The 23,502-nt window shown below is 37.5% G+C and overlaps 3 protein-coding genes across 3 annotated transcripts; 1 reads left to right on the top strand and 2 right to left on the bottom strand.

The window, feature by feature from the left end:
- Window positions 1-6: 6 nt before the first annotated feature.
- On the bottom strand, window positions 7-5,025 carry LOC136236544 (2-hydroxyacyl-CoA lyase 1-like). The gene is made up of 16 exons (XM_066026733.1): window positions 4,829-5,025; window positions 4,564-4,604; window positions 4,430-4,510; window positions 3,317-3,467; window positions 2,849-2,943; window positions 2,691-2,803; window positions 2,420-2,555; window positions 2,164-2,269; window positions 2,014-2,097; window positions 1,857-1,958; window positions 1,747-1,800; window positions 1,600-1,700; window positions 1,390-1,554; window positions 409-516; window positions 166-352; window positions 7-116 (listed from the first exon to the last, which is right to left on the bottom strand). The coding sequence occupies exons 1-16, from the start codon at window positions 4,973-4,975 to the stop codon at window positions 84-86; spliced, it is 1,704 nt and encodes a 567-aa protein (XP_065882805.1). The 5' UTR covers window positions 4,976-5,025; the 3' UTR covers window positions 7-83.
- LOC136236546 (cyclin-dependent kinase 6-like) lies at window positions 5,010-7,385 on the top strand. The gene is made up of 7 exons (XM_066026738.1): window positions 5,010-5,437; window positions 5,508-5,664; window positions 6,087-6,254; window positions 6,363-6,475; window positions 6,670-6,720; window positions 6,773-6,908; window positions 7,076-7,385. The coding sequence occupies exons 1-7, from the start codon at window positions 5,181-5,183 to the stop codon at window positions 7,178-7,180; spliced, it is 987 nt and encodes a 328-aa protein (XP_065882810.1). The 5' UTR covers window positions 5,010-5,180; the 3' UTR covers window positions 7,181-7,385.
- Window positions 7,320-23,003, bottom strand: LOC136236547 (uncharacterized). The gene is made up of 6 exons (XM_066026739.1): window positions 22,820-23,003; window positions 11,237-11,480; window positions 11,149-11,185; window positions 10,491-10,799; window positions 8,312-8,426; window positions 7,320-7,632 (listed from the first exon to the last, which is right to left on the bottom strand). Exons 1-6 carry the CDS (start codon window positions 22,884-22,886, stop codon window positions 7,424-7,426), a joined length of 981 nt encoding a protein of 326 aa, XP_065882811.1. The 5' UTR covers window positions 22,887-23,003; the 3' UTR covers window positions 7,320-7,423.
- Window positions 23,004-23,502: the final 499 nt, after the last annotated feature.

Below are 23,502 nucleotides of genomic sequence, written 5' to 3'. Positions count from 1 at the left end.
TGATAATTAAAAATCCAACCTGTCAGATATGTCACATAGGGCACATCACACACTAATATGTAATTTGACTTCTTGTGTTCTTGTTACAATTTCGTCTTAGTTAACCAAGAACTCTCCTATTAGAAGATACAAGTAATGGTTATGTAGCCATTACAGATGAGCTACCTGAGGTCTCCGTGCAGACACTGGGTTAATACTAACATTAATCAACACCGGCTTCAATTTCTGCTGCAATGCCTTCTCAATACTTTGTCTCAATTCTCCTGGGGTACTGGCGTAGTAGCCATCAGCTCCAAATGCCAACGCCATCTTCTCATAATGTGCATCATGCAGCAGTGTAGTGGGAGCAATCCTACAATGTGGCAGTTCCCATTATACAATAACAATGATATTAGCTCATTCTCCTACGATAAAGTTGGATCCTTTTCAGCTAGAAATCCTTCCCATGTTTCCTTGTCCACTCCACTGTATATCCCATTGTTGTTCATCACAATGAAAATTATCGGTAGCTGGTACCTAACAGCAAAACATTACGAAAGTTTCAGAGTTCAACAACTAAACATGTTAACAACTACTCACTTTACTACATAGCTACAAATGAAAAAAGAACTCTCAAGGTCTAAGCAAGAACTACATCCTATTGTTGCAAAAGGAGGATTGCTGGGCACATACAGAACGTTACCATTAAAGAAAAAACCAAAAGAGGGCACCAACACGTAACTGAAACTGCACTATAATACTCCAATCTTAGAGTGCAGCTCTCTGAAAAAGAACATTAAACTTGTGTGATATATGTACACCACTAGTAGAAAAGGTAAGTACTAGCTGGTATGATAAAGAGGTGGCATAATTTTAGAGCTACAATGTGTTAGAGATTACTACGTATCACTGCATTTGGTTGACTGACTTAAAAGCAAACACATTTATGCTAGAAAATAGCACATTACGATTATCCAGTTGTCAATGAATTTCAAAAAATGCTCAAAGCTCAATTGACTGGCAATCATTTCCCATACTTATAACCAGTAATGAAGCAGGTATTATAGGACATGTTGTAAATATCATCAAGAGAACAGCTATAGTTTAGTTTTAAAAAGTACCTGACAGCCATAAAAGGGAAAAGGTTATTTAAAACTATGTGTAGGCATGAGTGCGTAATTAGATCTCAATGTCCTGCTTAATATTCCACCATTTTAGTACACCCTAAATAAAACAAACACCTAGGTGTAAATTGACCAAAGGTTAACTGAAATTAGTTGTTTTAGACTATTTGTTAATCGAAATATCTACCTGCCTGCCTGTTACATAGCAGCCATACTGACAAAAGGTTATCAAATCAAAATTTTGTAAGAGGTGAAATAGATACTTTAGAAGTTATTCTTTTTGCACCTGCAAGCAGTTTCAAATTCCATTCCAGAGAAGCCAAATGCACTGTCCCCTTGGATGCACACAACCCTTTCCTTTTCAGCAGTGGAACTGTCTCGAGAAAGTAAAGCAGCTGCAACAGCAAAGCCGCATCCGACTCCCATTGTCGCAAATGTACCAGCATCTAACCTGAAAAAATATAACAACAAATAGACTATATCACTATCTATGTACCTGTGACGTGGTAGCTCATTAAACAGGACAGTTCTTCCAATGTCCATTGTGGATGAGCCTTCATTGACAATGATAGCATTTCGTGGTAGAAGACTGCAAATCTTCACATAATCTCAAATACCTGCTCACAATGTATGGTGAGCTCACTTCATTATAAGCACAATAAAAACTCATTGGTAGACTCTTGTCCGCTGCAAGCAGCTATAATGGATGGTATTATATCATAGTCCCAAATACAATATATGGTGAACTCATACCTGATTGGCTCTTGTGTTGCTGCCGATTTTTTGGGACAGATCTTTCCACCACTGGCTACTCTTACTGACCTTGAGTGGATTATTCTTCATGACCTCATTCAGCTGGTAAATGTTATACTACTTAAAAAACAATCATTACTAGATGTTGATTTTTTACTTGCTTCATCACACTCTTAATGTGGCCATTTAACATCACATGGACCGGAACACTGTTGCCAATCTCTTCAGCACAAATGTCAACCTGGACTCATTTTAATAACAAAAACAGTATAGTAGTGTGATGGTGCATACCAGATCTGGTGCGTACCTGAATAATCTTAACATTTGGGTTAAAACGAGGTGGTCTTCCAAAATGCAAGATCCAGTTTAGTCTTGCACCAATCAATAGGATAACATCAGCACCTGCCAGCGCCCTTGATATAACAACGCAATTTAATAACTTCACAATGTTTAGCAGGAAAGTTTGGGAGCAGAAAAAAAATTTCCAGCTTAAATAGAAAAAAATTAATTTGATTGCTAATCTACTGACAAATTTTCCTGCTATTTGCTACTAATCTGACTACTTTGATCTGGCTGCTGCTATGCATAACGGATGAGTGTCAGAGATTACACCTTTGCCCATAGGAGTTGGTAGAAATGGAAGATTTGATCTTATCACAAACTCTTGTATTTCTTCCTCAGCATGAGCATATGCTGCACCTATGACGGTGGACAGATGTAGTAACATTGTGATATGACCACACAAAGAAACCATCATTCATGTAAGGGTTTCCAGACAACACTTGATCACTACTAACCAACTTAAGAAAGACAATTTTTGGTGAAATCCATTACCTTTTCCTATAATCACCAGTGGCCTTACTGCATCACTAAGCACCTTACAAGCTTTCCTCACTGCCAATGGATCCGCTAATGTAAACGGGGCATCTAGACATCTCGGACAAAATCTAAATGAACTTTCATAATCAATTGCATTATTCTAAATAATTAACCTTATTTTATCTTCACTGATTGCATCAGTGATCATGTTGCCCGGTACATCAATGTAACACACACCAGGCCTGCCATAGGTACTGGTGCGGACAGCCTGTCATGTGATACATACAATCAAACAGCTGATGGACTGAGTTAGCCACAACATTAATTTACTACAAGGGGGATCAAGCAAGCAGTGTCACTGCCGGGTTTCTGTGGGATATCAATTACCCATTTGTGGTAGGTTTCACTAGAGCTTCTGTTAGCCAGTCATTAAATTGTGTGGCATAATAGCATAATAATAATAACAAGAAGTCAGCTAACCATGAAATCTCTAGCATATGAAACAAGCAGTTTTATATATGGCATTTTGTTTTTACATAATACATTACACCGTCAATCCATAGATGGTTTTAATGCTAGAACATATTATATTAAGCCTAGAAAGGTATGCATGTAGCTAGTTCTATAATATAAGTATGTACCTTTTCTATGTGATATGGGATAGACTCCAGTGTTTCCAACCTTGTAGCATATTTGCAGTATCTACTGACAGCTTCCACTTGTGGTAGCTCTTGAAAACCACCCATACCAACTTGGTCTTGATCATACGAACCTCCAATGACCAGCAGAGGCCTTGTAGGGTATAAAGCAATTTGCTACATCTCATGAATATACTAAACAGCACACAAGCATGCTGTACGTCTTGTACCACAAAACCATCACTGTGATTTTCTACATGGTGTCGTACATGCATGCATGCACACGTATGTAGTGCACATGACACACACCACAAACATGTACAAATACACAATACATGTATAAGTAGCAAACACACACACACACACACACACACACACACACACACACACACACACACACACACACACACACACACACATACACACACACACGCACAATTTTTTTTTTAATTGCAGCCATTTACAGGAACAAAAGAACCAATAGGTGCTTAAATTTAACAAGACTTATCTCAGAACATATCTATTATGCTATGTCATTAGATTACCACTACTTCTCTACATAGTTCACAATTCATTACGTACTAATGGTTAGGTGTGACTGGTTATGTAGGAGTCATCACAGTATAACATAATCAATCAACTATGTCACAGGTACATGTGAAATATGAATAAGCCACCATGATACCAGTTAAACTACCATTCAAGTTTTTACGAGTCAATGTGATATAATAAAATAATAAAGTTTTAAGCACACAACATTAAAAACCCTCAATGCCACAAGATTGAAGAAATGTGGTCAATCATAGCTGCCAGGGCAGTCCCTGCCACACAGAAACTAACACTCAATTATTATAGCAAAGCAATACGTGCCTTTGTAGACGGAAATGTGGGATTCTAATTTCATGAATCATAACAGAGCATCCCAGCTCCTAGCCCATATGGGTATGTACACAAAAAGCTGGGCAGTCTTCTGTGAAATATGACACAAAGTACATTTGGGTCTTGAATCTACAGCATAAATCAGTATTATAGATTACAAACCTCATCAGTAATACAATTCTACACATTAAAATGTGTTGCTAGTTTATGATATGACCAAAACTCATGACCACTTACCAACAGTTGACTTGAGCATTCACGATTCCTGCCAGCGCATGAATAACCCCCGGTCCAGGCACCACCAGACATACTGCCGGCCTGTGTGAATGTTTTAAAGTACACAAAAGCTATACGTAACTCAGCATACACACCTCTGTGTCAAATATCCGATGATGGATGCAGCGTAACTAGCCTACAGTAACGTTTATTATTAAAACAAGTCGTCTCAGAAGAGTGTTAAACAGAAGGGATACCATATGACAATTCTCAGTAGGTGTGGCTCTATATACTTTAATTAATGCCCCACAATACCACTTCTATGATTAATCAGCTACAAATATGAACATCTCAACTTCCGAATACTTCAGTTAACGCGTATAATGAGCAAATAAATGTTACTGAAACGTTAAAACTCACCGCTTGCTCATTTCGCATTCCCACGTATTTAACGTCCTCAGCTTGAAGTGCCAGTGAAATCTCTACTATAGGAATACCCACTATCCCGAATACATACTCAATTCCCTGATCGCGGATCGATTTAGCGATGATACTTGCGCCATCCATGATCAAGCGACCACGCCCACATAAAATCAGCTGGTTGCGGTCTCTATAATTTTAGCAGCCAGCTGAGAGGCTATAAATAAATTTTTAGCACATTTTCTAACGCGGGTGGAGAGTGAAATACAATCTAACGATCTTAGTAACCTCAGAAGATACCCAGGACCAAAATTAAGACTGAAAAATCGCAAAAGATTATGAATCATTGACAATGTCAAATCATGCTGCTGTTAGCCTCGTGGCTGAAGAAGAATATCGTGATCCGAGTGAGTCGGACCAGTACCATTTCCTCGAGATGATTGGTAGCGGAGCTACGGGCACCGTGTTTAAGGCAAAGGATAAGAAAGACAAGGGCCGTCTTGTAGCCATCAAACAGCTGAGGTATGATAATGCCGAGGGAACTCCGCACTTTATCATGCGAGAGATCAGTGATCTGAGGAGACTCGGCGGATCAGAGTTTATCGTGAAGTGAGCCTTAGTATATGAGGCTTGCAGTGGTACATTAAATGACCATATGTTCCTCCTTGTTTTTCTGTAGTTTGCTTGATGTTTTCGCAGAGCCAGCCAAGTCCCTGCTGCGCAGAAGGAGTAGTGAGATGACACTAAATCTTGTGTTTGAATATGTTGAACAAGACCTAGCTCAACACATTCAGGGAGCAAGTGGTTCTTCGATGTTTTCTGAAGCATATATTAAGGTATGCTGTCTTTGGGTATGCAAGTTAGTTGAGTTTGATGTACTCACATAAGGGTGGGAGTTGTCCAGACTAAATCAACTTGGTTTGCAAATCAATTTAATCACACTTCTTGTAGCTAGCCAACCAGGAAGTAATATTTTAATTTTATCTATATCCTCAAATTCTTCACAATACTGGGTAGATGTTTGGGTGTGACTTGCCTCTAGATAGCTGTCTAACTAGATGGCAGAAGTTAAGAATGTTATAGCTATAGCCAAAAAAGTTTTTGATGGAATTTCTCTGCTTTAGTTTGGTGCGTTTGTTTTCATGGTGTTGTAGCAGGATTCAATTTTAGCTATGAATGAGTTAGCAGTAAAAAGCCAGCTCTACACTAATGTGTATTATGACCATGTTAACGATAGTACATGACTGCCACACTATAGGACTTGATGGAGCAGTTGCTAAGAGGTGTTGAAGCTATCCACAACAATAACATTATACACAGAGACCTGAAGCCCAGCAATGTTCTGGTAACTGATAATGGAAGACTAAAGATATCTGACTTTGGACTGTCAAGGCCGTTTCAAACAGGAAAAATCTTGAGCACACAAGTTGGTTAATATTGTTTTGTTCTCTGACCACAAAGACATGCCCATGTTATTGTGTGTGCGAATTCCAGTGTTTTTACACTTCTTTATGAAGTATTTATATTATTTTAGGTGGTAACAATTTGCTACAGAGCACCAGAACTGCTTCTCTCAACTGGCTCCTATTCTATTGCAGTTGACATGTGGAGTGTGGGCTGCATTTTTGCAGAGATGTACCTAAAACAGTTAGTGCTACTTATATGGTAACACAAGTGTATGAATGCTATCTTTTGGCTGGTGTTCATATGTATGTGAGAAATTACTATGGTATATATAATCTGTTTGCTTTGTAGATTAACAAACTCATTTTAATATTTGGCATGCTTATTAACTATGGAAATCACCGTGCTCTGTTGCAATAACTTTTATCTGTCCACAGTCCCTTATTCCAAGCTACAAATGAAATCAACATGCTCAAACAAATATTCAAGTTTGTTGTCTAATTTTTTTTTATGTTGTTATAATCGTAATATTTCCTATAGGGTGATTGGTACACCATCTATTACTGATTGGCCTACTTCAGTTCACATTGATCTCGATTCATTTGAGAAACTAAAACCTCAAGAACTGACTAAGATTTTACCAGGAGCAAGCAGAGAAACTTGCAGTTTAATATCAGTGAGTAATGTATTTCAAATATGCACTAAGTGAAAACCCCTACTCTTCAAATCCTTTTACGTATAAAGATCTATAACATTGGATACTAAGAAAAACCATTGTGTTGATTTATCAGTGGTCTTCGAATGTGTTGGTATGTGTGTGTACATTTGGTGTTAACTATGCAGAAACTATTGATCTTCAAAGACACTGACAGACTTACAGTTGAAGGTGCTTTACAAGACGACTACTTCCAGGCAGCAGAGAGCCAAGACTCTGGGATCACTGTTTAATATTTTAATAACCCCAACCTATAATGTAAACTACTGCTCAATCTACTAATTTAACTTTATCCCCCTTAATACATTTCATCTATTCTATTTTTATGCAGTAAGGCAACCACGTACATTGTACCAAACATGATTTAATCTATTGTAAGTTTCACAATGTAAAATGTAATGAACTTTTCAAAATCTATACAATAGTGAATGGAAATGATCTATGAATTGCAAAATTGCAAGAAATGGCATTCAGAATTAATGTTCATTGTCATCGCCATTATTACCATCTGCAAATTTCTCTTCAGCCTTTTCTGCTCCCTTCTCAACAGCCTTCGCCACAACTTTCACTGCTTCACTGTCTGTGGCATCCTTCACCCCCCCAGCTGCACTACCAACAGCGATTGCTGCTCTTTGCTTCACATTAACATCTGGATCAGCTGTTGCTTGGTCTTTAACCACACCACCTAAGAATATACATTAGCTTAACATCATGAGAACTGGAGTTGTGCAACAACAGTAACAACTAGTATCTTGATAAGTGACAACCATTTTATCTCGATAATCAATATTATTTCATGTGACATCATAAGATTGTTTGGTAAACACAGTTTTACATATTTGTTCACATAGAGCTCGTTAAGTTAGAAATTTTATCACTTCCTCAACTAGTTTGACACTTTTCCACAAGTTTTTCATCTGTAGATTACAACTTAGGGGTCATCCAATATTTTCAGCCTTTATGCAAGAGTACAAAGAGTACGCTAGGGGGGGGAGGGGGTTAAATCATGCGTACACTTATAAAATGATGAATAATCATCGTGTATATACTGTACATAGTATCAACATTTATACAGTATGCTTTGTGAAGGAGGGAGGGGGTTAGAAAAAAGAGTACTCTTTGTACGCTTGCATAAAGACTGAAAATTATGGATGGTCCCTTACTATTATCTTGATAAGCAAATTTGTTATCTTATTAACAATCAGTGAATTAGGTATCTAGAAAATCGTTTTATCTAAATTGTCTCCCAGCCCTAATATACATTCGTGTTCAAAGCTTCAGCATTTACATTATCATTGACCATTTGAGGAAATAAAAATTATTACTTTCTAATAGAACATTCGCCTACAAATCTACACACTTGCCTGCTATTGCAATAGCATCATTGTCCATTGCATCCCCAACTCCTTCTAAGGCACTTCCTCCAGCTAGTGCTAGCCGTTGCTCCACGGTCAAGCCGTCATCGGCCTCTAGTTGATCCTATAATATTTGAAACATTAAGTTTATTGAGCATGTGCGTAGTGTGTGTGTATGTGGTGTGAACTAGTATATTGTGTAAGTATGTGTATGTGTCAACAATACATGTATCAAACAATATTATGTGACCGGATCTGCGAAAACCCGACATAATGGCGCATTTTTTAAATTCTTTATTATTGAATCTTTATATTCTACTTAGCCAAATGCATGCTCTGGCCAAGTTTCAGCCTTGAATGCCTACAACTTTTGGAATTACAGCCCTACAAAGTTGCAGCAACAGAAAGATCGATTTGTACAGCAAGTATTGGGGAAATAAATTACAGGTGCTTACAAAAACGACTATAACTTACAAATGCAATTCAGTACAAAGTTGCAACTTGCACCATCGTGTTCACCATGAATAGGGGAGTCCATTACATAGTGAATTTTTTCTCCTACCACCTTTCTTCACTACATACAGAGACGAAATCAGTGAAGAAAAATTGATCACATGCGACCGCTTCAACATAACGTAAACAAATGCCCATAACTCACATATACTTTAGGCTACTGCTACGAAACAAAGATTTTCAAACTCCTTTTGAGTAGGCAAATAAGATGGTACCCATGTTTTATCAATACACCCTTTCTTCATAAAGAACAAAACGTTTAAAACTTTTACGAACTTTTTTTCATTTATGCAAATATTTTACACATTGCAATCAATAGCCTATACTGAAAATTTAAGCTTGCATCATTATGTCGGGTTTTCGCAGATCTGGTCACATATTACCTCCATTGTATCACGATTAGAGCTGTGCGATAATAGTAAAAGCTATATCTCAATAAGTGACAACCATCTTATGTTGATAATCAATATTATCTCGATAATGACATAACATCACAGGACTGTTTTGCAAACACAGTTTTACATATTTGTTGACAAAGTCACATGGTGTTTGTTAAGTCAGAATTTCTATTGCTTCCCTGACACCTTTCCATAAGTTTTCCATCTGAATGTCATTGATTTACAATAGATAACAAAGATTTACTATTATCTTGATTAGCAAATTCATACTCTTATTTACGATAGGTGATTTAGGTATCTAGATAATCCTTTTACTAAATTATCTCCCAGCCCTAATCACAATACAGCGATATATCACATGATACAATGTGGAATATAAACATAGGCGTTTGTTACTTTTTTTGGAAATAATGAAACCTTTTTTTCTTTTCCAAAATAATCATAAAAACTGACATCTACAACACACAATAATTTGATTCGTGATAATGTAGCCATTGAAATGTAGTAAAGTTATGTCCATATACTTCAATACATCGATACATCATGATACACGATATACCAATATAACCTATCGATACATATCATGGCCTCAACATACGATCAATATATTGCTGCATCTCTAATGTGCAGTGAGTGTACGTGACAGCATGAACACGTATGCGAGCACAAAGAATATATCATCTAATATAAGCACAAGTGCAGAACATATGATATGTCCTGACACCAGACAAAATCTGGTCAAATGGCATAGATGTCTGTCCATAATGCAATTTGTCCTGACATAACAGTGTCCCATCAAACCACAAGGAAGGAGCCTAAGGGCTGAGCTGGCATGTTATCAATAGTAACAGTCACTTGGTTGCCAGGAGATAGTATTTCTTACAACCCAAGGGAGTGACCACAAATGTACCATAGCCAAACCTCTTGTGTACTGTAACCATGTAACAACTGCAGTAAGGCATGTGACATCTTACCACTACAATGTTTATTTGCTATGCTACAGTGGACATATTGGGCATTCATCTTCCACATGTCCAGTCACTCTGGCAATTATCTGGCCAATTTTGGTTTGCCAAGACATTGTGGCAGGACAACAGAGAATTCTTATCATAAGTTCTGCAAGTGCATGTGTGTGTGTGTACGCACGCACGTGTATATGTGTGTGTGGGCTTTGCTTTTGTGTATGTGCATGTGTACACATGTACCATATGCAGAGAGATAGTAGGTATGCATTGTTAGAGAATGGAAATAGTAGGCACTGTATATTGCTAACTAACTTTAGCAACACCAGCTGCAACCTTCACAGCATCATTGTCAACATTTTCTTGTATACCAGTTGCGACACCAGTGCCAGCCTTCTTTAGTCTCTCTTGTGGCGTGGCATGTGGATCAGCAGCAATTTGGTCCTCAGCTACTTGTGCTCCAACTTTGCCAACAGCATTGAGGTGTTCGTTGCCTGTATCAATGTCAACATTACTCCGAACCATCTTTGCCATTTTCAGACTGATAGCTTGGATTATTTTTATGGCTGGATTAACTGGCTGGCCAACTGTATCATTCTTCCAGTCTGTATTAGGCTTGCCATACTAGTAGAAAAGCATATCACACATCAATCACAAGTCACATAGTTTAATTTTTTTTAAGTATTCTGCATTTAATTGAACAGCCTTCCAATTTATTATCTCATGTACATGTATGTAATTCAAACTGTACAATAAACAACAATGAAACCTAAAAAATCATGATTGTTCTGTAAGAGTATGACTTTAAGGTGCTACAACTGTACACAAAACCTTGCCAGTACCCACAGCTAAAGGGGTTATTTTAATTGAAATGGTAAAGTCACAAAGATAATGACAAAAAATAGAGTAAACATTTCAGAGAAAATTTTAGAAAAATTAAAATGTAAATGACAATACTCAAGGATATACTAACTTTGTCAATACAAGTCTGGATCTGTGTCTTCCAGTCCCTACAGGTACAAATAATGACAACACAGCAGTCAACAACATGTTGTACTCACTCTACATCAGAAGGATCCTCTCCAAAAAAGTACCAGGTTCTACCTTCAATGGCTACACCAAAACAGTGCTTGGCATTTCCTGGCCAGTCGTCATCAATGTTACATTCCTTCTTTGCTCTTATTCCACGGCCTTTCGTAAAGTCGATGGTATTTTTTTCTTTATCGTCTCCTTCCTTGGCATAGTAGTTAAGTGTTGTCTCATGTAAAATAAACCATCGCTTCTTCCAATTTCTGATATTTCCACCTGTAAGAAATAAATGATAAGTGTTTATGTCACAGTATCATAACAGAACATTCAGAAGTGTTACTAAATTTTAAAAACTTGATGAAGCAGTGAAAAGTCTCAGATATGTTGACATACATGAATTAGTAGAACTGAAGAAATAATATATCATTTATCTAAAATTTAAGTAAAGATATAGTTGCAAATGAAAATCCACATTTTTCTGGGATAGATGGACTGTCACCACTCCCAGCGCACTGGCTGTCAAAGTGCTAGACAGCTGGAAATACCAGCGGGAATAAGAGTCAAGGGGTAGGCCACATTGAAATCAGACAGTATGGGATACCAAGTCAATAACCAATGAGGAAACCTGCTTCCATGTTGGCAAGATGTTTGTTCTGACTTCAGTGTAGGTATGTTTTCTTTGATATGATCTGGTGTAATGTGTTTACAGGGTCTAAAAAAAGTGCTTGCATACAGCCAGTAGCCCCAAACACAATGGTGAAAAGTATACACTCTCCACTTCACGGATATCCCATTTATCGTATGACCAACGTTTCTCTTGCTTGAGAACTAAGCAGCACATGGACAGTAGATAACAACACAGGAGTATGCAAAACGGTTGAACACTGTAACACCAAAAACGCAAGCTGTCCATTTCCTAACGACAATGTCAAGAAAAGCACCATCTTTTTCTATTAGCAGCAGTATACCATAGAGGCTCACTATCTAGTGCCAGTAGAGTAGACTCAGCACCAACATCACACTCAGTAGACCTGCTGTTAAATCCCAAACTGCATTGTGATGAATGATGGACTAGTGATAATCCTTATGAACCCAAAAATGAAGATGCAGATTCTAATAACACTGATATATTTTTCCCACCATCATAACAATAAAATAATGCTTCGTTTCACAAATTCCACTAGATGACAATAATGTAGAGTATCACTTTGCACTGAAATAATCTCATCACAACAAATTTTCAAATGTTACTCTGCATGTAGGCATTGCCTTTACATCCTTTACAAATAATAATAATGTAAATTTATGTACGTGCCATACACACAGCTGCGGTAAGCTTTAAAGAGAATTACCTTCACATATCCTTCACCGGTGTTAAGTGTAGCGACGAATTCGTTATTTTAGCTTTCAACTAGCGGAGCCTGTCTGCAGCCCCAAACTTTCTAGGGGCTAATAACCGGGTACCTGCAGATAGTGTGTAAACTACAGTGTGAAACCTTCCAGGTGTACATTTACTTTGGAAGAAAATAACTTGCTGGCCAACACATGATTACATGTGATCCACTTAAATAACATCACACTGTACATGTTATAAGTCCCATTTGAGGAGAAATATCGATCACCAGTTAACACTTAGCAGATGACAGAGAACACTGTAGCACATTTTAGGTGATTCCTGGAAAACAATATCGGTTTTGCAATGGCCACAATTGAGGCGATGGTATTGTTGGCTGCAGCAGATGTTACAAAGACTATGCCATAATGTGTAATATCATTTCTAGTAAATAATTATATACTACCAACTACCATATCACAGCCCACTGTACTGCCAATACTTGAAGTTGCAGAGTCAAATGAGTGCCAAACTCTAGTCGTTCACAGTAAAGTTGCTGTCTGTGTCAAACACAGAGAGACTGGACTTACGTCCACCCATCTCAATGACTTGCACGCATGTACATATGTAGCTGCCAGTATGCCTCAAGGTTGAAAGTAGCTCAGTACTACTGACCTGGGTGACAAGTTGACCAATGTAAGCAAATACTGGTATTCAACTGGATGTGTACTGTAAAAGATCACATCTAGTAACAAGGATAGCTGTTGGACAGCCAAGCATTATAGGAAAACACCAGACAAATACAAAAGGACGATAATCAGGACATGCTGGAAAAGGTCACAACTCCATGATATCTAAGAGCCAGAGATTCTGTGCACATTGGCCCCTGCTGACACCTAGGAGTAATCTTAAACTGTGACACTGAAGAATCCCAATTCAAAGGATTGTTGATACACTGATATGACTGCAAAAGGAAACACCACTTGTGTTAAGCAGAACATCAACAGGACTACATTTAAACACAGGAGACAGATGTTACAAGGTATTTAAAATATACACTCATATCTAATGATGCCATATTAGGGGGTCCACCAGAGCTGCTGTACCACAACAGAAAAGCAGTAACAATCATGTCAAGGAAGGAACATCTCTTGTAAGTAGGGTTGGGAGGTATTTAGGTATTAGTAGTTTAAAAGGTATTTTTCAGATACCGTTGTGGCTTTCTAAAAATACCGAATACCGAATTTAATGTATTAATTAAATTTTTGGTGGTTTAGTGGTGGCTACACATGAAGTCAAGCCCCATACAACCATGTGTTTATGCTGTGGACAAGACAAACACAATAATTTACCTTTTGAGATATTCAAACCTTGTACACTTGTCATTTCATTTGTCCCTTTAAAAGATAATTTTCACTACTAGCACAGTGTGGGTATAAGTGTAAATCATAGCTTACCCAGGTTTTTAAAAAGTGTACAATATAAAAGGTATTTAGTGATACCGAGGTATTTTTTCTAATACCGTACCGTTCTTCAAAAAAGCAATACCACCCATCCCTACTTGTAAGCTTATTTGTCTTACAAATGAAGACTCTGTAAGAATCATCTATCAAATCAAATGTGAGACAAGATTAAAGGGGCCCAGTCACTTCCCCAGCATAGTTGCTGAAACTCTGAAGCACTATTTTGATACAGTTCAGAGAAGTATTAAACTTTATGAGAACTGCTCACCCAATGTTTTGTAATCCCTCATTCTATCTACCTGAATACAGAACATCTCAAATATCTGGAGGGTTTGTGGTGAATCCCCCCCCTCCAGATTCAAGGTACAGTTCATCATGTTGAATACATAGTACTACTCAAAGCATGTACAGAGAAGCTCTAGTTTAACAGGCAAGATACTGTAATAGAGCAATCATCAATAGCTCAAACAGTACCAAGTGTTTGAATGTTACTCAGTTACAAAATATCATAAAATCAGCATTCTCACTGCTCTCCACTCGGATGTAACAATGACAATTGAATGTAAAACTGTAACTAAAGAACTTTTCTCCCTGACCACTTTGTATCCAGCTCCAGGATCCACCTCTATAAACTTAAATTAAACCCTAATGCAAACCAGTACATAACCCTATGTGGGTAAAAGTGCATGTAAATTTTGTAAATATAATAACTTGCTGGCCATGCTCATGTACTACAACCATGAAGTAACCTAATTTGAAATGGAACCACATATCTTTGTACAAAAGGAAACATAGTGAGATTCTACAAACATATACAACTAGGAATTTTAAGTTTGATTAGGAATTAAAGAAATAAAAAAATAGTAAAACAAGGGAGGTCGCCTTCACCTGAAGATATACTACTGGACATTTAATCCCTACTTAAGGTTTATTGTTTTCGTCTGAATGCGTGCCTTAACTATCACTTACTGAAATAGCAAAGTGGCCACTACACTTTGTTGTCTGCTTTGTTCAGCTCATTTACACGGTGTTACAAACAAAGAATACTACAGAAGGACCTCTGCAATCAATCTAGTCAACAAAAAACTCTCGTTACAAACATAGGAAAGCCATCACACAGCGCTACTGCGAATCGACACCAACCTGCTGAGTTGATGCAACATTGAATAGTGAAAAAATCAAGCTCTTATCCTTAGCCGTTATCAAGTTACACTTGCCTGAAGGCATCAGGAAGGAGTTAGCCAGTAGAAAATTATTCAGTGGAATTTTTTTATTGTTATTATTTTATAGAAACCTATTGCAGGTCGTACTGAAGGCACTTTTGAGCTTGGGTACACCCAACCAATACTGCCGAGGTGCCATAAAGGTAATGTGAGGCTGGTTTTTGGTCAATATTTTTTTGTGAGAATATGCAAACCTGCACGACCCCAAACAATATACAGTACTATCATACTATAAGATACCAGGACACAGTGCTACAAAGTACCACCAGAATTTCTAAGTACACTTCGCTTTGTAAATAGGGATGAGTGGAATAGATCCATCATGTTCATCCAGTTGTTTTTTTGCTGATTATATCACTTAAATTGCACAAACAGGTGGGCAGCTTTAAGTCATGCCAATCTACAAAGAACTCTTCTAAGCAATTTTATACTCTCCATGGATTGTAACAGCTACATTTTATGATAAGATGTAAACACAAGAATTTCAAACAATAAATTGGACCATACCAAAATGACAAACGGTGACCAAGTGACCTGAAAAGATTGACAAGTGACAACTTGCTTTATCATTTAGAGTGGTATGTATTTAGTGACATAATAGTTTAAAGTTTAAAAGCAACAGCATCAACAATGACCAGGTTACATGTTGCACTAGTGAAGCAAAAGCACTTAGGTATGAATGGGACTTCAACCATCACACCAGGTACAGAGTCTATATAGTCAGGTAGTTGAGGATTTTGACCCGGAAAAAAAATGGAATAAAAGCAAACTTGGTATCATTTGAAATGTATTGGTTTGTAGTACAACATATCCAAAATCCCAAAAAATCCCTCTCAGGGAAAATTTTTTATGATGAATTAACTTTTGGTATGTTACCATAGCAAAATTGAGTTGGCCAGTTAACTAATATACAGCAGCCCTAATGCATTTGACTAAGATTTTCTTTCCTGAAGTTATTAAAGTTTTAATATCTTCTGATTTATAGTTGGTTTTGATATACCAGTAATAGTAGTGTACATAAACTGTTTAACAGTTGAAAATTTGTTCATCAGTGTCATCATTTTCTTCAACCTCTTCTGAATTTTCACAATTTTCTCCTCAACAATCCCCACAAGCTGTTACACACTTCAAACCATTTTTTCGACAAGAACATGTGTTGGTTCCACAAGGGTTTTTGGATGTCAACTTACATTTGCACCGTACAAACTTCAGTAAACTGTCTGATGCAGCATCTAAATCTGTCATAATTGGTCTTAGCACATCATGGTCAAGCCTCCAACCCCACTGCTGGGGGTCCAAATCATCATGTTCATTTAAAAGTCTCTTCCATAGCATTATCTGTAAAATAATAAACTATTAAACTATGATAAAAGGCAGCGCTTTCTGTAGGTGGAAGTTTTTGTGGGTCTAGAGATGTACTATTTGATGCCACGTTATCCAAATATTTGTAGTATAGTAAGTCCCTCAAGGACTCTTCTTTTTTACCACCATATAAAATAACGAATACACGACTGCCAGCTTTACCAACCTCTTCTGCTGTTATTCGAGACTCTGAAAATATTGATGATATCTGTTGTAACTCTTCAAACTCTTTGTTAAACTTTTTGAGTAAGAATGTTTTGCCTTGTCCAAATGTGGCAGATGTGGTAGGTATCACAACCATTCCATGCGTGAATGAAGAGTATAATTATGTGATGCAAGCAATTCACCAGCATTATTGATAATGTCTTGTATTTTCCACACCATCTTCTTTGCTTCTGATTTAAAATACACAACACTCATGTTCATTTTCCAGTGATGAATTAAAAGGACCAATATATCAGTGTCATCTGACACTACAGTAACTTCATTCCCTTGCGGAGCAAAGTCAAGTGCACATTTAACTATCATGGTGTCAGCATCACCAGTACTATTGTGAACAATATGAGAACCTTGTCGTTAGTAGTAACTCAGCAGCTGAATAAACTGATTTTTGTTTTTATTGTTTGAAAGAAATACTTGCTGGTTATTGTGAACCATCATTAACTCATTTAGATGAATATCTGCACAATTTTTTTCTAATTCTTCTTTGGTGTTCTGCATATTGCAGGTAAGAAACTGTGCTAATTGTGATTTTACAGGTTTTCGCATGTAACAGTCTTTGAACAAAGAAGTAGGTATAGCTGTAAGTTCGTAATCAAAGAATGACTTAATATCCTCTTCTCTATGCAAAAGAGCACTGAGTCATGTAACAAAATGCATGGATTGAAATGTATCTTTTGCTTGTCAATTTGAATAGCAGGATATAGATGGTTTAAACTCTGAATGTGATTGTTCCTCTTGATTGATGCATCTGGAATTCTAAGACCATCCAACTTCTCTTGAATTTTTGCTCCAATCTCTTCTACTTTGTCACAATTTATATGATCATCATCAGCAGCTCTTAATCCTGATGACAAGGATCGTAGTCTTTCTTCAGTAAGGTCAAATGGCTCATGCTGATCAAACCATTGCTGGATGCTATTCAGGTCATAAAAATCACGATTACTTCTGGAAGTTCCCAAGTCAACGTGTTGGTCACTTGTGTGGTGATTCAAACCAGTGAGAGTGGTCATGGAACTATGAATTGCAGCACACTTGTGCATACTGTAAACCCATTGAAGACAAACAGTTTCTGTCAGTCCCCTGCCACTTGTTAGTCCTCCCCGACTCTTAATGGATTTCATCATGACTTGTTCTATTGTCAGATCATGCAGTCCATAAACCTGCCCAAAATCTACTACTTCTGCGGATGGTGTGGTAACCTTTTTCAATAAAGCATTGGTACAGCCAAGGATGTTCAGATGGCAACTGCATCATTAGCTGCAGATAGTGCCGGGAACTTTTGGCATAGTTGATATGTCTTGTGGCAGCAAACAGATTGAGCATCTTTCCGATTGCTATCAAATGTAAATTCCAATCTCCTATTCTCTATGCTCTTATGAATATCTTCAGAGTCTCTATATACTCAAGATATTTTAACCACAGCCGTGCAGTTGGAGATTTCTCAGCAAGCAATTCTTTGTACCTGTGCAATAACTTCTCTAGCTTCATTAGCTCCTTAGAAGTGTAAACAAAAGAAATAGGTACTGTTCTGTTGCTTACTCCTTCAAACAAACTGTGAATCTTCTCTACTTCAGCAACACTGAGTTGGATATCGTTATACCTGTCAGTACTCATGAGTACGTCTAGATCAGTAGTACTATTCCCTCCTGGTGTAAAAGGTAAGGTTTCACTTTCATTCATATTATTACACGAAACTTCACTGTCATTAATCTGTGCTTGTATAAGTTGTGCTGCTGTTTTAACTATACGTTCAGATTCATCCTCTAAAGTATTTTTCCCCTCCAAGTACCATTTTTCATTGGCAATAAACTTGGCCATGTTTCTAAAACAAACAACATTGTGACGTCCTTCAACCTCAGCAAAAAATATAAAATCCTTATAATAATCCATAAGCTTCTGTTTCAATCTCTTGATTGTGTAGACTTCTGAACCTGATGCTAATTCTTCCAATTTCTCATGCAGTTCAGAAAGAGTGTACAATTCTGTGCCACCTTCTAGTTGTAACCATTGACACTTTTTCAAATGATTGTAGCATTTCTTGGTCTTGTGGTCTACCTTGATCTCTTTTAGAATTAGATTTACCCATCTGTTTACTTAACATAAATCTTGAATAGCAAACATTTCCAAACAAAGCCCACCAAAATGAATGGTAACCATGGCAACACAATACAAACCTATTGAGATACTATTTGTTGACAAATGTCAGCTGTTTCCCATCTGTATCAAAATCTTGCTTCTCAAGTACATCAAGAGCTTAATTAGCCTAAAATTGGATTTAAAATATAGTTAGTTATAGCAAAATTTTAAGAGGCTGTAAAAATTTTTCCCGAAGTGGATTTTTTGGGACTTTGGATATGTTGTTCTCCATTAAATTTTATACATAGGAGCAAAAAAGTGCTTTTATACCATTTTTTTCTGGGTTTTGTGCCTTTTTGAGCTTCAACTACCAGACTAATAGTTGAAATCTCCCATTGGGGGATAAGTAATACAGGTTACATATCTATACAACACAGGGAAGTCACTGGATATGTGAGCTTGTTATGTATTTCGGCACTTTTCAAAGACAATTTTCAGCTCTCATTATCTGTGCCCTGACCACACATGTACTAATAATAATATATAGCAAGTTAATTGCATCACCCTTGATTGTTATAATACCCACACATAATATTATCTTCTAGAGGTGACCACAAACAGGATGGTCATCTGTGATCATCCTCACCTTTAACATCATGTAGATAGAAAGGCTTCATGTAGATGCCATGGTACAGGGCAAGGGGGATTTTAGTTCCAACTTGACCCATCATCAGATTAAATTATTGATACAACAGTTAGCTAGCTAGAGTTTACGTACAAGGAAAATAATTTATCCACTTTGTAAAGTCTTGGAAATATTCTTCCCTGTTATACTGTTAAATTTAGAAATAAAGTGCAAATCAGAGACTAGCTAACAAAGGAATCCAACAAAACACGAATAATAAGGCTCCAATTGAGACCGAATAATAATACTGCCAAATGAAGTGGTCTTATTGACGAGACCATGAAATACCTTAAGTTATGTTTGAGACCTACTAAAAAGGTGCTCTTATTAATGATGTCATGATCAAAATAGCTACACACTAGGGCTGGGACGAAGCTTCGAATGCTTCGTGGGTTCGAAGGTTAAGTAAATTTCGATTTATAAAAGTATCCTTCGAAGGTTAGTAATGTACTCATAGTCTACAAAAGAATTACAAATAAATGTCGTTATCTTTATTGCAGCTACTCTTGTGTGATCAATGTTCGTCTCTTCGCGATCGATCTTCGTGTGCCATATCCACTTTTAAACTATCGCAGTTCAGCTTGCTACCATAGTTGCAGCCGTAAAACACCTTATAAAGTGATAGATAATGTATGGAAAACGTGTTTTTAGCCATTAGTTGATGTTTACCTATGCATAATTGCAATATAGCAGACATGCCCATTTGCAATCGATCAATTGTCATTCAGTACCGCTGCTATCCACTTTCCAAATGCTTACAAACTTATTCAATAGGACTAGAAAAATAAAGCTTAAGAAGGATGTGCATAAATACATGAAAACCTGTAACTTGAATGCTAACACCAAAGCTTTGAATGTTCGAATATTTTATTAGCGAATATTCGAAGGTAAATTTCAATATTCGTCCCAGCCCTACTACACACCCATTACATATGGTGGTTGCAAGTAGATTTCACCAAGACTTAGTGATATTTGTATGAGATTTCTTGGTTTATCCACAAAAGTATTTCTCAGCATTTGTTCATCACTACAAGGGGACAAACACACATGCTATATTCAGCTGAGCCCCCACCAAGTACAGTCATATCAAAGAGGTGAACATCAGGTTTTGTTCTGGGACAAGCATGTTTTTGAATTGTCTATCTATACCAAATGTATAGGATATTCCTAAAGTCTTATACCTCACTTGTTCTTGCTGTATCAAAGCATATCAAAATGTTCAAACTACTTCATAGCACTACTAAATGTTTGGGCAGCTGGCTCATAAGGTGAGGGACAAAGTTCATAAGGTGAGGGACAAAGTTCAGGTGAACACTAACCATAGGGAGTTTACTATCTACCTCAAGTGGTACAACAGAATCATTACAATCACGTTCCAAGAAAAACCTAACTGTGTGTTTTTCTTCTTTTTTTTAATGCATGAATAGTCCACTAGCTAAACCAAAGGTGGACAAGTTATTATATTTATATTTATGTCACGTATAGTAATGGTACTTGCAAATCAACCAAAATTCCCAAATGTTTTTTATAGGTCATGTGTTCCTAAAATTTAATACTTTACATACAGGCAGGCAAGTAAGCAAGCAAGTAAGCAAGCACGCACGCACGCACGTACACACATAGCGTACACGCACGCACACACACACACGCACACGCACACACACACTCCTCCACAACCACTAGCTTTATAATTTCATATACATTTAATATGTTGACACACCTACATGTTAATTTTCTGTACTGAACTTACCACAGTGCTTGAACTTGTAATTATAACTATTAGCATGTAGTGTGGTAATTTATAGCCATCAATCTAGCACAGAGGATTACACTCAGTATGTACATAATGTCTTCACCTACCAAATAAGGCTCAAATTTTTGAAACCTAATCTAGGAAGGACAGGATTACAGGTGACAAGTGTAATGAAACAATAGCCAGCCAACAATACTTGCCATAGCCATATCATGTTTTGACTTGTTATGTAAAGTTGGTCTTGTGTTTACACTAACAATCCAATATGTTAAAACATCGTCATAGCCCCTAGAAGCTTCCCTGTCACAACATCGCTCACAACTAACTTACATCTGCCCTACACTTGAGTATGCTTCAATTGTCTGGTCTCCACATCTAGATGGAGATATAAACAGAATTGAACTGGTTCAACGTCGCTTAGCGAGGTTTGTGCATATCAACTTTAACCGAACAGCTAGTGTAACATCAATGCTAAACCATCTGAACTGGCCAACTTTAGAGCTCAAGCCAAGTTACATATGTTTTACAAAATTATCGATAATCTTATATCAGTACCACATATCTTATTCAGTCGTCTACAACCACCCGCGGTCACAGCGTGAGATTCATACACCTGGCAGCTAGAACTAACACATACCTACACTCCTTCTTTCCCTCCACCATCCGACTTTGGAACACCCTCCCAGAACATATTGTTACATCACCAGACTTGGACAAATTGAAAGCACTTTTAGAAAATTACTTACTTAACTAATCACTTGCATGTTTAAATGTACCATATACTCAACTAGCTGAGTCCTGTACATTACAAATAAATAACTACTTGCACAGATGCTACCTTGATTGGCAGCTTCAATAACATCGCTAAGGCCACATAAACTTAATTATTAGTTTCTCATCCTCCTGCACTCAAAATACCAGTGCGAGAAGGGCGGATTTTTATTTAACTAGATAGCTGACTTAGCTAGTTAAAATGACTAAGAATGTAGTTTTCTTACACTACTCTGGCAAGATACCAACTTTAAAAGGTGCTGGATGGCTGCACTAAGCCACCAGTAGTGCAAAATATCCTAAGAACAACGACGGTGCGGGTGGGGATGAGAAACTAATAATTAAGTTTGTGTGACCTATAAACTACACTTAATGTAGCAAGGACAAAAAAAAAATGCAGGTTTTGCCTGCATATAGCGAACTGGTCGCATGTAGGAAAGGACAAAGTTCAGAAGTACACCAGCAGTCTTGCCTGCGCCTTGTAGCTGCCGCGCTCATTAATGAATCACCACAAACAGCTGCATGAACTGTAAACAAATTCATTAGCCATATAATATTCGCGCCAGACTAATCATCACCTTTTCGAGCAGCTGATGCTCTTGGCATCGCACTAAAACTACCTCAACCCTTCAGTCCTTTACTATAGAACTGTGGTCGACTGTGGTTTGGTAGCGACTATCCACAGTGACTGGAATAAACTACAGACCCCAGAGACACATATACTCACCTTGCTTGTAGAGGTATCCTGCTTTTAAAACTTCCGATGTTTCTTCCAATGTTGGCGCCTCAGCCATTGTATGTCGATATAATACGAGAAAAGTACTACAGCTTGACAGCTCCCCACGTACTGCGTCTGCGTGCCACACGGACAAACCAAGATTACGACGACCGTGTTATTCTAGGATATTCGTTGCTTAAATGTCAGCCCAATCTAGTACTACCACCTGCAAAGCCACTTTATCACAGCCATAGGTATAATATCTATATCTATGGGGGGGACACCAGGATAGTAGGTATATGAAGCAGGGGGTCCTCGGGGGCTACACCCCCCAGAAGCTGAAGCTTTTTCATATGTTTCAGAACTGGAATTTTTGATGCAGAGCAGTTTATGTACAAATATCTAAATCATACTGCTTTCTAAGTGGACTGTACCAGTTGATCAAAAATTGTATAGGGATAAGTGACAGTTCAGCTAGCTAGACTCTAAAAGAATGGCATACAAAGGACCATGTGCATTTCATTTGCAAAATATATTCTTAGCAGGCTAAATGTGCCCATGCATGGGATAATGTGTTGTAAATGCTAGCTTTTATACTCACTTAGCAACTGTGAAAGACTCTCAATAGCGTTGTGTGTTGACTGTTCTATTAGAGTATTTCTATCTTATATGATTTTTGTGTGTGTGTGTGT

Source organism: Dysidea avara, chromosome 10, assembly GCF_963678975.1.
Source record: "Dysidea avara chromosome 10, odDysAvar1.4, whole genome shotgun sequence".
NCBI classification, from domain to species: Eukaryota; Metazoa; Porifera; class Demospongiae; order Dictyoceratida; family Dysideidae; genus Dysidea; species Dysidea avara.
The sequence above is the reverse complement of the archived record's forward strand: the minus strand, read 5'-3'. Positions and strand labels throughout refer to the sequence as shown.